Genomic DNA, 15,348 nt, shown 5'->3' with positions numbered 1-15,348 from the left:
ATTTAAAAAAAAATTCTATTTATGCTTATGTATAATTCCAGTGCTACTCAATCCTTCACTTGGGGGTCATAATTTCAACAAACTTGAACGAGAATGCTTCCTTATAGATATGACTAATCATAACATTAATTGCCATGAAAGGATTATTTTAAATTATTTTCCCTATATACATACTTCAATGTAAAACTTTGATAATCTATTGTTACTCAAACCTACCACGAATTGTCATAACTGGAACAAACATGAATCTGTATTACTTGCGGGTATTTCTATAAAAATATGTCCAAGCATGGTTTTGCTAATTTTCTTACAGATTCTTCCTATATATGCCTATATAAAATCTTGTTTATCCATTGCGGCCCGACTCTTTCCCCGGGGGACATGACTTAAACAAACTAGAATCAACACTCTAGCTTATTGTACTTCCATATAAATGAATATCGTAACATTATTCTTCTTGATAAGAAGATTTAAAAAGATTTCTCCTACATATTCCGATGAAAAACTTAAGTTATCTATTTTTAACCCATCCTCCTTGAGAAAGACTAAACTGGTAATCTAACAACGATACTAATCTATATGACAAACGAGATTGAATTAAGCTTTTCGATCGTCAATTTCCCTTACTTATTTAGCAATATACCTTCATCATCTGCATATGGGGTTTATATATCTCAAATGATTCGATAGAGGACTAAGGTATATTGCTGTATAAGTAAGAGAAGTTGACGACTGAAAAGTGAAAGTCATCTCGTTAGTCATAAAGCTTGGTTGTTAGATTACCATTAACGTATCTAAATATGAAACAGATATGTCAGGCTATGTGGTATCCTTTATTTTAAAATCACCGGGATATATCGTATCGACATGAGAATGGAAATAACCGTTGTTAACTGACATTGAAATACGTATGGAAAATCTACAAAAAAAAAATCTTCTTTAACAGGGTGTTTCACAATACATGTTACATTTTTAAATCTGATTATTTTTCCTACCTATCATACTTCTTTTACAAACTATATATCATTTTAAACGTCAAATCCTGCATTTTTGTTCCATGTGGAAAAGTGAAGAAAATCATGTTCTTGCAATGATTCATTGTGATATAAACTCCAATATCATAATTAAGGTCTTCCGTCTTCACGGAAGACCTTATAGTGATTCTACTGTTTCTTATTAAGGTCTTCCGTCTTCACGGAAGACCTTATAGTTATTGCTCTGTTTCTTATTCTTATTATGTTCCCCAAACGAAGTTGGGGAACATATTGTTTTTACTCTGTTTCTTATTATTATTATTAAGTCTTCCGTTCACAACGGAAGACTTATAGTGTTTGTATTGTTTCTTTTTATTATTATTATTATTATTATTATTCCTCCCAAATTTTGTGAGCGCGATTACTCAGAGATGGCTGGATAGATTTTCACAATTTTTCTCATGTAAGTAGGTTGATATATGAAGTTTACATAAAATTCCGTTTTTTGAAAAATTCACTTCCGGTCCGAAGTTCTGGTCGATTTTCGAATTTTAAAATGGACTTTTGTCCGGCAGTTTTCTCGGAAAAGGTTTGAGGTGAAGATATGAAATTTACAGGAGTATTAGATCATGATATTCTATTTGTTTTGAAGTTGTTTTCGTGTGTTTCCAGTACTTCCTGTCCGAACCGGAAGTGAATTTGTTTTTGGTCAATTTTTGATTTTTTTGTTTTTGGATATTTTTTCAAGATATTCTTAGGTAAAACAGACATTTTTCTACAAATACTAAATATATAATTTGTTTTTAATTCAGATTCCGCATTTTGTATATTTTCGGTACCGAAATTTTCTCTATTTACGTAGTATGTATAAGGTGGGCAAAGAAAGATAACTCTGACCTGTGAATGAGAATAGAACTTTCGAGATAAAGGCGGAAATAGTATTGATGACATTGGAGACATATATACGCTCTCCAGATCAACATATTTACACATTCAATATTCTCTCTTTTGCATGTTACTTAATTCACTATATGCATATTAGTTTAAATTTGGCTGTGTAGTGTTAGTCTGTATATTGAAAGTTTTTGATTTACAAATTTATATCTTGAAAAAAATATCCGTTCTGTGTCAACTAAGCATTTTGAAGAAAATAATATTGTACGCAGTATACATTACAGCGATGTATATACAAATTATTCTACAAAAATACTAAACATATTATTTATTCAATCGGATTCTGCATTTTGGAGATTTAAGGTTCCGTCAATAAATTCATTTTCTCTATTTACGTAGTCACAATGAGCAAAGATAGATAACTCTGACTTGTAAGTGGGAATAGAACTTTCGAGATAAAGGCGGAGGTAGTATCCAAGACGTCGCAGACGTCTATAACCACACTTTTCACATAAAAAAAATATTTAGACTTTGAGTTTCCATATCCACTTCTGCATGAAAGATTACGTTGGTTACTGCTTTCAGTATATGCATAGTTTAAAGTTGTCAGCGTAGTGTAAATCTGTAATGTCTGTTATGATTATATTTAAAAAAAAATATTCTTAATTCATTCTCTAATTTGAATGCGAAATTATCCCGGAATCCGAGTTTTATTTTCGATTCTAAAATATTATATGTACTCAAAAGGGAACTGAGAGATAGAAGAGTAGGTGTAAAGCCTTTAGAAATAAATTGATACCTGCAACTTAAAAGAAAGAAAAGCAATCTATAGATTGGATTTGGTTTTAACACGTATATTTCATTGATTAAAAGTCTTATAGTGTTATTTATTATACATGATCTATACTTTTAAATACCCGAGAAGTTATTAAAGATGAGAAAAAGCGATTCTTGGATTTTTGTGAAATACTAGTACTCAAAGGGTTAACATTATGTTAAAGTTACGCGTTTCTGTGTGAAATAATGCTACGCTAAAACATGATACAAAAACATCTGCAAAGGTCTGTTGATATGTTAGATAAAGTATACGAATGAACACAATTTTATGCAATGCTATATAATTATATGTATGTACATGCAACCTTAAGTATTTTCCTTTTAATTCATAAAACATAAAATTACCGAGTATGTAATTCTTTTGAAGCCCCCTCCCCCCCTCTTGATTTTATTCGGAGACATTATTGCAACTATAGGCCTTTTAATTATAAATTCGTTATACAATTAAATCTGGAACATTTGGTTATAATTACCATTAACATGTATACAGAATTCATATTCTATAATAGTAGATTTTTCATTACGCAAGATACTGAAATTTACGTCAGAGAGAGAGAGAGAGAGAGAGAGAGAGAGAGAGAGAGAGAGAGAGAGAGATTCCATTTTAATCCATTTACATAGACAAAAAATCGGTTCTATATGTGTTGTACCCATTCTTTATTAAATATTTTCTGATTTCATAGTCCGTCATAGTCACTCTCTGTATATTTTTTCTGCTTAAGAAGTATTACACTAAGTGCACATGTATTGACCTGTCAATCAAAATCACCGGACGCTGTATGCATTGCAATAAAGTTGTTCGAAATGATTTTTATTAAGTATGATCTTTAAGAAAATCTGATGCAACACATTTGTGTAATGAAAAATAAAATAAAAACATGGCTAGAGCACCATATATCTATATAATGGACTTCAATTGTGGGACGTGGAGACCGGTCCCTCAGATGAGATCGTTTAAATCGAGGTCCCGTGTGTCAGATGGTACTGGCTCAAAAAGATTCCTCGCTGCTCAATGGCGATAGTACATTTTACAGTCTCCACTGGCGAGTGGAGGCTTCTCCGTGTGAAAAATTCTCGAGAGGGACGCTAAACAACATGTAATCAATTAATCGATTGCTGAATAATTCTTGTCATTGATGAATAATATTTCTTCTGGCAAATCTCGATATAATTTCTTTAAAAATTAACGACCTTACGTTTAATGTGGTACTAACTTAGTTCATGACCTTTTTATAACACCATTACAATTGTGCCAGAACATAAACACAATGAAGTTTATGATCGAAAGTACGGTGTTCTTTCGTCTGTTGGTTTGTCTATGATACACGTGTAGCTCTTATGAGTGCCAAAATGCATCAGAACAAGATTGATCATGAAAATTAAAGTACCTTAAGTACTGAAAGACTTTTTTGCATTTTTTTTCTTTCAGAGTACATATGATATCTATGTTTGTTGCAGAGGAAAAGCAAATTCCTTACAGATTTAGAAGAACGGAAGACTTATTTGTTGCCATGGCAACAAGATTCTAGTTATTATTATTATTCTTTTTTTTCTTCTTTGTTCTCCGGTACTTTTTTGTCCGCGAGTGTTCTCAGAAACTGTTCACCCAACTGACCTAAAACCTTTTTAGGGTTAATGGGTGTGTAGTGTAGGTGTGCGGAACGAAGGTCATTTTGCGCGCATACGCATGCACGTGCGTGCGCGTGCAACACGTGAGATGACTTGTATACTTAATATAGCTATAACTTTTACATTTTTTAATGAATTGATTTGAAACTCATTATATAAAGATATATTAATGGTGTACATAATGTGACACTGTAAAATTAGCATGAACTCACGCGTATGCACGTGCGCTTCGCTCTGATTGGCTGAAACAAAAATCTCAATATCTTTTCTGTGTTTTGACGAAATGCTATGAAATTTAAAACATAGGCATACTTTAGGATGTTCTACAATATGATATATAGAAACTTCATGAAATCACGCGCATACACGTGCGCTGCAATCTGATTGGCTAAAATTTTAAATGGCTATAACTCCCTTGTTTTTCAACCAAACAGCATGGGATTTAGAACATAAACAGACATAATAGACTCCTAGAAGAAGGTATGGTCATCATGAACATGCTTGCACGTGCATGAACGTGCGCTTCGCTCTGATTGGCTGAAACAAAATTCTCAATATCTTTTTTGTTTTTTGACGAAATGCTTTGAAATTTAAAGTAAAGGCATGCTTTAGGATATCCTACAATATGATATATAATAATTTTCATCAAATCACGTGTGCATGTGCGCTGCAATCTGATTGGCTTAAACTTTAAATGCCTATAACTCCCTTGGTTTTCAACCAAACAGGATGGGATTCAGAACATAGATAGACATTATAGACTCCTACAAAAGGGTATGGTCATGGTGCACATACATGCACGTGCGTGCACGTGAAATGAGTAAAATTACAAATACACTAGATTAAAGATATTTTTGGATTAAATACTGTAATATTTAGTATATTAAAATATATCAATAGTGTAGACAAGCTGATATGGTCATTACGCAAATGCATTCAAATGCGCATGAGTGCAATGCTGAAATTGAATACTTCTGGAAAAATTTTGTTGAAGTCTTAAATGTATCGCGTTTGTCTTATTTAATGAAGCTTACAGGGAAAATGGCACAAAAGGGAGTTGGGGAGCGTTTGGGGAACATCTGTAACGGTTCCCGTTACAATTAGCCCTAGTTATTATTATTATTATTTTTCTGACACGATTTCTCGACAACTATTGGATAGAATTACATGAAATTTTCAGGAAAGATGTTTTGTAAGATACTCTTGAAAGTTCCAAGACACTTTTTGGAAAATCCTCTCTGGTGCCAAGTTTTGGACCATTTTCCTGATTTTAAAACGACATTTTGTCCACGATTAAACTCAAAAACGGTAAAAGATATCAATGTGAAACTTTCAGAGTTTATAGATGATGATCAATACTTTCCAGGACGCAACTTTTCGTTCGTCGTCAGTACTTCCTGTCGCTACCGGAAGCCAATTCAAAAAGTCCAAATTTTCAACTTTCTTTGTTTTTCAATATTTTTCATTTATTTTTGGAATATTAATAGAGACACTTCTGTTGATGCTTACTATATAAGTTGTTTTAATATTGGTTAATCTGAACTCTAGATATTAATATTTGAAAATCTGAAGAGGGCCAAAGATGGCGGCTGTCTCTGTCAACTCCGACATTTCGCGAGTAGGGGCTTATGGAGGCAGCTGAGCGTTTGATTAAACCATACATGAAATGCAAAAAAACTACTTGGACTCTCACGTAGTAGTACGTTGCAAATCAGTGTCAATCTTAAAAAACTTATTTTACGTTTCACTGCTTTAGTGTTACTGGGCTAGATACGATATGTAATGTGTACAATGTGTTAAATATACTTTCCTAACGCCGAAATAAAATAAAGGTGATAAGAATGTTTTATTTAATTAATTTCATTGAAGCTATTGCACCTCTTTAATAGATCAGTACAAAGAAAAGGTGCGAATATTTACGCTTAAAGCAGTATTCCCAATAGCTAAATGGTTCGCGCGTTCGAGAGAAAAGAGAAAAAAAAAGGCGCATTCACGTTGGCGACCTGGATTCACTCCTCCTTGTGATCAAAATTTTGAATCACTTTTTAGTTCGATTTTACAAGTTTTTTTTCCTGAATCGGACGGAAGACCTCTCGTTGCTCGCAACGAGATCGTATCTAGTTATTATTCTTTTTATTATTTTTTTTCCAAAATTTTGTGCACGCGATTTCTCGAAGACTACTGGATGGAATTACTTGAAATTTTCAGAAAAGATGTGTCGTAACATGAACTTGATCTATCTGAGCGATTTTTTGGAAATTTTTACCTTGTGCCAAGTTACGGGACATTTCCTGATTTTAAAATGACATTTTGTCTGCGGTTAAACTCACGAACGGTAAAAGATATCAATGTGAAACTTTCAGGGATTATAGATCGTGATAAGTACTATCCAGGACGCGATCTTTTGTACGTCGTCTCTACTTCCTGTCGTTACGGCATGTGAATTTAAAAAGTCGAATTTTGTAACTTTTTTGTTTCTCAAGATTTTCGAATTATATTAGGAGGGTTAATAGAAACCCTTTTAATTAGGCTAAATATAAAATGTGTTTGAAAATTGATATATCCAAACTCTAGATATTAAAACTTAAAAATCTGAAGCGGGTCCAAAATGGCGGCTGTCTCTATCAACGCCGACATTTAGCAATAGGGGTTTACTGAGGCAGCCGAGCGTTTGCTTGAACGAAAGTAACATAGGAATAAATGAAATGTAAATGAATACTTGGATTGTCACGTCGTAGTTACGTTGCATTTCTGTGTCAAGCTAAGTTTAAATCCAAGGTCGTCTCAAACGTCTTCTATAATTGGTTTTGGCTGGTTCTCAAAGTAGAGAAAGAAAAGACTAAATATACAAATGAAATACGACATCTGCTATATTATATGTTTTGCATCACAGAAAAACCGATTTTTAATCAAAGTTATAAGAAATAGTTTTTAAAAGAAACAATATCGATGTATATAATAAGTATAAAATGTAACCACCGATTTTTCCATGCATACTTGTGTCATATTAAACTAATAGAAGAGACAAAAATAAGAAAAACATTTTTTAAAAGTTCGTTTAATGGAGTTTATATTAACATTCTTATTTAAGCCTTTGAACATAAATGGTATCTCATTCCTTGACCGTCGTAGAGTGAGACATGTTTTTCGGCGAACCATTTCAACCTTTTCATGAAAGTGTAAATAATCGGGAAAGTTCACTAAGGTGATAAATGCCGGGAAATTAAAAAAAAAAAGTTCAAAATTATAGCCATTTCACTGCTTTAGTGTAACTTACCTATATATTATAGAGAATGTGTACAATGTGTTGAATATACTTTCTAAATCTCGAAATTTAATCCATAAGAACATTCTTTTTTCTTTTAATTTCTTGAAGCTGTCACACCTATTTAATGGAACGTTCCAAAGAAAAGGTGCGAAGATTTACTCGTGGTGTTTGGCGCCAAATTATGATTATTGACCCGCTTTTCATAATTCTTAGAAAGGTGTACATTTAGACAAGTACATTTAGAGCAATAATAGTTAGCGCGTTAGGAATAAAAGAGAGAAAAGTGCGTTGGATTTTCATGCTAGCGACCTGCGTTCAATCCCCCTTGAGACCAAAATTTTTTACTAACTTTTTCTGCTCGATTTTACGTGGTTTTTTTTTTTTCACAGAATCGGACGGAAGACCTCTCGTTGCTCGCAACGACATCGTTTCTAGTTTGAATATATTTTTCAAAATGTACTTGACTTATTTTCCCAGTGCTGAATTGTAAAGCTGTTTTTTTTTCAATTCATGTCGCCAATATTCACTTTATTCATTGAACATGTTGAATAGTTTATAAAACAATTTTTTTGAAAGAATGGAAGCTTTCTATGATGCTTATCAGAGGGGTAGTAACAAAGTTAAAGGACGGGGACGGACACTAAGTGATGAATGACACAGTATTTCAGAAAGCCTAAAGTAGCGGAGATTTAATTGGTGGAGACTCTTAGTGTAGCAAATTTCCGGGAAAAGAGTGTCAGATACATACTTTCAGAAATTTATTCTAGTAATATCAGAATTTTCAGCATATAATCAACTTTAAAGTATGATTTGAAGTTATCATCTTACAAATTTTCAGTAATGCTAGGAAAGAGTTTGACCTCTGCATTTGACAATCTCAATCATTGGGCTCTTTTCTGTAAGGGTTCTTAAGGAATAGGGTCTATAATCCTAGACCACAGATATTGAATGAACTCAAAAAGAGCATCGACCTTCAAATGAGTGTTTAAGCAAAAATATGTGACAAGATTTTATACAAATTTCAAGAAAAAAAAATTCATTTGTGATTGAATTAATGGAGATCTTTTGGAACATGTAATAAGAGTTTTAAACTTTGTGAAATTCAATGTAGCAAAAATCACGAACTTAAAAATTTTGTCAATTTTCTTTTATGTTTAAGATTTTAATCAGTGTTAAATATTTTATTTGTTAATTGTAAATTATGAATCTTATAGATACGTGCATCAGTTTGATAAAAAGAATCAATATCTTTTTCTTGTGTTTTAAGATTCAAAATGTAACATATTTAATGAAACACCCTGTAGGAACCAGTGGGCTAGGAAAACTTAAACTTATATGGGCGCATCTTGGGGCGGCGAAGGTCCTAAATTGTTCACATCATGATAGCCCTGGTAGGCCGGTGCCGAAATTTTGAATCCAATTTTAACATTTGATTATGTAGGGAAAAATCTTAAAAAACATTCGTTCAGAAAAGCTGAAACTTACAGTACAGATCAGACCACACCTGAAACATAGGAGTCCTACATAGGACTATGGCAGTCCTACTGCAGTCCCAGCATTTCAAGAAAGCAGTCCCAGTTTTATGGGCGGAGCTAACTCAGAAGTAATGGAACTATAAAAGGCTTGAAATTGATTCTGAGTAGTATGATAGTTATTCTTAAATATATGATATTATGATGATATATGATATATATTCATACATATATTACAAAGGCCATTCATAAACAATATGCGCAGAGCATTTGAAACAATATTTATTCAACAAGAGGGGGGGGGGGGGCACGGGCCGTAAAGGTCACCTGAGTAATGAGTATCCCGTAACAACTTTCCTACAATTGAATTTGATTCGTGTTTTAAACCAGAGGCCATGAATTTCACAATTTTGTAAGATGCACAAGTGCTTATCATAATTATACACTTAGCATGCCTACTTTGGTTACTTTTGGTTACCAGTCCATATAACAATCATGCAAAAGGTGATTCACTCAGGTTCTCAGAATTCAATGATTTTCCACACAAAGATTTCTCTTGACCTATGATCCATGTATGTAAAATAAAAAATGTGTTGGATCATGGTTACTATGGAAACCTGATCAAAGTTATTTCCTTAGCAACCAGCCAATTTTTCTATTTGAAGGTACTGAAAATCACTGATCTTTAAAGCCTGAAAATATTTATTAAAACTTTAACAATAATTCTCATTTACTGGTATGATAAAGACACACACTTTAATTTGTTTAAAACAAACGAGACATTGATATTTTATCTGAAGCTTATACTATGATAGACATTAGAATATATATATGTTTTTGCATTTTTACTGATTCAGCATTTTCCTATATTTTGACAATATTTAAGGTCAATTTAAAAAAAAATACCAAGCTATTACAGATTTTGAATGACTTTCACATAAAAGTAGAGAACTTTCTCCTTTACAGATTGACTTTGAAAGCGTGGGTTTTTTGAAAAATCATATTCGTTGCCTAGCAACAAAATTGGATATTTTGATAACTAAAAAGTTAAAAATGGTAAAGGGTTGGGTCAAAAAACTAATAATTTTTTAGGAAAGAGAAGTGCGTTACTGTGGAGAAAAAGGAGCCAATAGGCCCACATTACTCCAATAAAAAAATAAGAATTTTTATTACAGTTCTTAAATTATGAATTTAAGAGCTTTCTGAGTGTTTTCTTATTGCAATGCTAGCAAAAGTATTACTTGTAATTATTAATGGAAGATAAAATTTCAAATATTTTGGTCACAGATAATTTGCTTTCTGGTCATTGTGCATTAAGTTGCCATGGCAACTCAAGTATAATTTGATTATGGAATCTTGTCATCCATACAAATGTTTTGTTACATAATAATATTGTATATGAAACTATTTGTTTTTTATTTATAACGTCTTTTGTGGAAGATCTCATTTCAGCCCTAAAAATTTAGCGAAAAAATGCCTGAATGTAAAAGTAAATTGAAGATATAAAAGTGGTCGTTAAGTGTTCAGAATTGTATCCATAGGTTAATAAAGTACCAAATTTACTTTATCAAACCCATATTAAATTGACATTAATGCCCAATTTATAAAAACAAAAATCTGATTCCGTTTAACTTCTTTATTTGCCTTTTGAGAACTACTCAGCTACACACATCATCAATGTCAAACATATATGTACAAATAATGCATACATAGTGAAATTTGCAAAAGATAACGTTTAATCTATGAGTGGCCGATGGCCGTATGTGGTTGGCCGATGGCCTTGTATGGATGGCCGATGGCCTTGTATGGTTGGCCGATGGCCTTGTATGGGCGGCCGATGGCCTTGTGTGTCTGCATGGCCGATGGCCTTGTAGAAGTAAACATGTACTATGTATGCTGAAAAATGCAATTTCTTTGGGGTAGAATAACACATGATATATAAAATATTCAGGTGTGAAATGCCTTACATAAACAAACAGTATGAACAAAAGTAGTTCTCTACGATCAAATTAAGGTGGTGGTGGGGAGGAGGAGGTTTGCAGGAACCGTGCAAGAAAGACAAAGCCAAACTTGAGGAGTAATTTGATTGGCTGTTACGATCACGTGATCGTAGTACATGAAGTGCTTGGAAATTTGATATCTAATTTATATAAACTATATTTAATTACATTAAAATTATTTTACAAAAACAAAAATCTGATTCCGTTTAACTTCTTTATTTGCCTTTTGAGAACTACTCAGCTACACACATCATCAATGTCAAACATATATGTACAAATAATGCATACATAGTGAAATTTGCAAAAAATATAAATCAATGAGTGGCCGATGGCCGTATGTGGTTGGCCGATGGCCTTGTATGGTTGGCCGATGGCCTTGTATGGGCGGCCGATGGCCTTGTTTGTCTGCATGGCCGATGGCCTGTGAGTCTGCATGGCCGATGGCCTTGTAGAAGTAAACATGTACTATGTATGCTGAAAAATGCAATTTCTTTGGGGTAGAATAACACATGATATATAAAATATTCAAGTGTGAAATGCCCAAAACGAAGGTAGCACAAACAGAAAATTGATGTGTTTGGGATAGCTGAGAGTGCCCAAAAGAAATTGAACCACCACCATCCTTAATCTAATAACTCATCTAATACAGAAATAATGAAATATGTTCAAAGTATATATAACCATGAATTAATTAATAGACTAGTAATGACATATTATGCTTAGTTGAACATTTTATACAAGCAGTTCTTCGTTACATTTAGTTTATGATGTAACAATAATATTCTTAAGTATCTACTAATTCTTGAATTCTTAGTTGAAAAGTTATCAACTCAAAATTTTAACGAAAATTTGAGGTTAATAGGTAAAACGAATATACAAACTACCCATATTATAACAAGTATTAGATGAATTTATACAGCAATTCCTGGTCCGATATGTCTTAACAATAAGTAATATGGCTAGTTCTATTTACATACAGAGTCATTTTATTTAGTAAGTTGCATAATTAGGAATTGGACAGAATCAAATGTTACATAGTGGGGTATCACTGCAATTGAAGTAACACATCCTTAGGAATCACAGAAACATTTCTTTCACACTTGACTCTTTCACAATTGACTTGGATTTCACTGCTATATTTCACTATGAAACATGATCGTATCCTAGAACACACACATTTTCTTTCAAGGCCATTTTGGGTTTCACTAGCTATAATAATTTTTCACTGAATCACTTGTTGCACATTGCCTGTTGAGCACGCGACAATGTGTCGTCGTCAGTACGAATGTATCGGTTGTAGCAGTCAGACCTCCATCGTCCCAATGTTTTAATCATGTGATCCTCCACGTTACCGGATGCTGCGGATGTTGCTGCCACAATTCTGAAGGAATGCCCATTGTACTTTTCATCCTTGTATCCTAGCGAGTGAAGTAATTGTTTAAGTTTACTGACGAAGGAGTTTCTCGTTAGTGGAGTTCCACATTCCTCAATGAAAAGTGCAGGGGATTCTCTGCCATTAGTCCAGGTTTTGTGAATCTTGAGATATTCCACCATTGAGTTGACGGGGCAAACGACATTACCAGATTTGAAGATCCTGATACTTATTCCTTGACGAAAAGGATCTGTTTTTTGAGCTCTTTAGCACTAAGGTAAAAACATTCACTTTGTTTTCATGAGAATCCATCGTAATGTCTGTTAAAGATAACATATTGTCCTGGTTACCATTCTGAATGGTGAATTCCCCACATCTTAGGAAGGCGAAAAATGCTAATGAGCAGGCGGACATAAGCATATTGTCTATGAATTTGCCAAATCTGCCTTGTTTCAGGATGCTGTGTAGCTGACATAGTATGTTGTAGGTTATGGGTCTTCTTTTCTCTCTTGTATTGCTTTGTTTCTTTATTCCTCTTAAAACAGTATGTAGTCTGGGGCATGTTTCGTTCATAGTGGACCATGGGCAATGGACGCCAGCTTTCACATAGAAGAATCTCACAGCTGCTAGGTATAACTTGATGGTATTGATAGACAGTCTTAAAGCCTTAAAGCAATGTGTCACGAAATAGATAAGAGTTTGTTCTGTAAATGGTGTTGGTCTAAAGTCATCTGCTCTAATCCCAATGGACGGTAGAAAATTACAGAAAGTCCTAAAACCTGTTATGTAGGCATTTCTTGTGTTTTCACTGATGGAAGAATCACACAATCTATTTGCTTGATCCTCTAGTACAAAACAAGTTCTTGTAGTGATGGAATGTTCACCGGGTCTTTTGATGCTGTTGGTGCTGCTTCTCTGAATCGGGCCATCTGGAAACGAGAAAGAGAGTCAGCTATCACATTTTCTTTACCAGGGACATGATCACATAGAATAAGGAAGTTTTCGCATGCTGACTTCCAAGTTAATTTTCTCATAAGCTTCATTATAATAGCAGATTTTGAACGACGTTTTCTAATTATCTGAACAGTAGCTAAATTGTCACACAAAAATTTTATCCGTTTTCCAGACCATTCGTGTCCCCATAGGACCACTGCTACTACTATGGGGTACAACTCTAAAAGTGCCATAGAAATAGGATCATTTCCCAGGTTGTGGATTTCTTCTGGCCATTTTCCTTGAAACCACCGCCCGGCATAGTACCCCCCAAAGCCATGGTTTGATGAAGCATCCGTAAATAATGAAATGTCGGTTGTGTCTGTCACATATTCCTCCAGGAAAAATGACTTTCCGTTCCATCCTTGTAAAAATTTCTCCCACATTGCCAAGTCTTTTCTGCATTCGCTTGTCAAATACACATGATAATGGAGTTCCGACACAGAGTGAGCTAATGTAAGTAGGTAAGATGTGAATGATCTGCCAGCTGGGATTACTCGTGCTGCAAAGTTAAAATGACCCAAGACACTTAACAGCTCACGTTTTGTACATGATTTCTTTACTCTAAGGTTATTAATAAGAGTCAAAATTCTGTCGACTTTCTCCAGGGGGATACGGCTCTCCATAATTTTAGAATCGAGTATAATTCCCAGGTATTCAATCACTGTGTCCGGACCTACTGTTTTCTTTTCCGAAATTGGGATTTCGAGCTTTTTGAATACCATAGTCAAAACAGCCATACTCCTCAATCCGCCTTCGCCCGGGGGGTCAAATGTAATGAAATCGTCCAGTAAATGAAGGATATTTCTTACATTGTAGTTATTCTGGATTATCCAACAGATGGCTTGGGAAAGCATGTCAAAAATTTTGGGACTACTCCTGCAACCAAAAACTAGTCTCTTGTAGAAGAAGTATTTCTCCCTCCATTTAATTCCGTAGTAGGGTTGCACATCTTTTGCTATAGGGATTAGTTTAAATGCGTCCACTATATCCGTTTTGCACATGAGAGACTCACTACCAAGTGTCTTTAAAATGGTAATTGCGTCATCGATACGCACATACTGCAATGAATATTCATCTTTATCAATGAGATCGTTAATGCTTGTTTCAGATGACTGGTTGCGAGGGGAGGATAAATCAACGATTAGTCTATATTTCTCTGAGTATTTTCCTTGAGAAATTCCAATGGGGCTAATTCTGTATACAGAATAAGGTGGTATATCGTATGGACCATCCAAGTATCCTTTCTCCATTTCATATTTTATCAGCTTGTCGAAAATTTCAGGTTGTTTTCTAGCTGACAGCAAATTTTTGCACTTTAATGTTGATTTAGGTAATGATGATATTCCAGTGGTAAAACCTCTCTCAAGTCCATATATTAATGCGTCAACAAACGTCCTGTCGGGATGCCTATTTAGTTCTGTTTTAAGTATAGGAGTATTTAGTGGAGTAATTGATGCCGTTTCACGTTGTCTAACTTCTGTCACTTTAGAGGATAGTCATTGTTTGTCAGTTTGAGTGTGGTCCTTTGATTTGTATTTGGTTTTTGTGCAATTGGAAGCAGAGTGGTTGTTTAACTTGCATTATGAACATATGTGAAGAAGATTGCAAGAATTCCTTTGGCACCCGTTTGTTCCATTGTAGTTATTACATATTTCTTTCCCCTTATATGAGATTCTTGGTCTTCCCTGAACATCTACATTACTAGGTGTTGGTTTTATCTTGCTGTTTGGATTTCCAGCGTAAGGTGTAGGACAGCTCTTTGACTTGGGACAGAAGTGTGAGGCATGGGTCACGCTACTACAGAACTCGCATCTGATTATGGTTTGACCAGAAAATATTGTGGTGAATAATTTAGTGTCTCTTATGGACCAGTCAATGTGGATGTTTCTCTGTAGTAATAGTGCGC

General features: G+C 34.1%; 1 protein-coding gene across 1 annotated transcript; it reads right to left on the bottom strand.

The window, feature by feature from the left end:
* Window positions 1-13,291: 13,291 nt before the first annotated feature.
* On the bottom strand, window positions 13,292-14,692 carry LOC134241625 (uncharacterized). The gene has a single exon (XM_062723655.1). The coding sequence runs from the start codon at window positions 14,690-14,692 to the stop codon at window positions 13,292-13,294; it is 1,401 nt and encodes a 466-aa protein (XP_062579639.1).
* Window positions 14,693-15,348: the final 656 nt, after the last annotated feature.

Source organism: Saccostrea cucullata, unplaced genomic scaffold (genome assembly GCF_032062105.1).
Source record: "Saccostrea cucullata isolate Sc308-1 unplaced genomic scaffold, CSIRO_AGI_Scuc_v1 ctg563, whole genome shotgun sequence".
NCBI classification, from domain to species: domain Eukaryota; kingdom Metazoa; phylum Mollusca; class Bivalvia; order Ostreida; family Ostreidae; genus Saccostrea; species Saccostrea cuccullata.
Note: the sequence above shows the minus strand (reverse complement) of the source record. Positions and strands in the feature narration are given on the sequence as shown.

Coding starts and splice junctions, on each gene's coding strand:
- LOC134241625 (XM_062723655.1), bottom strand. CDS start 14,692: ATGGAGAAAGGATACTTGGATGGTCCATACGATATACCACCTTATTCT.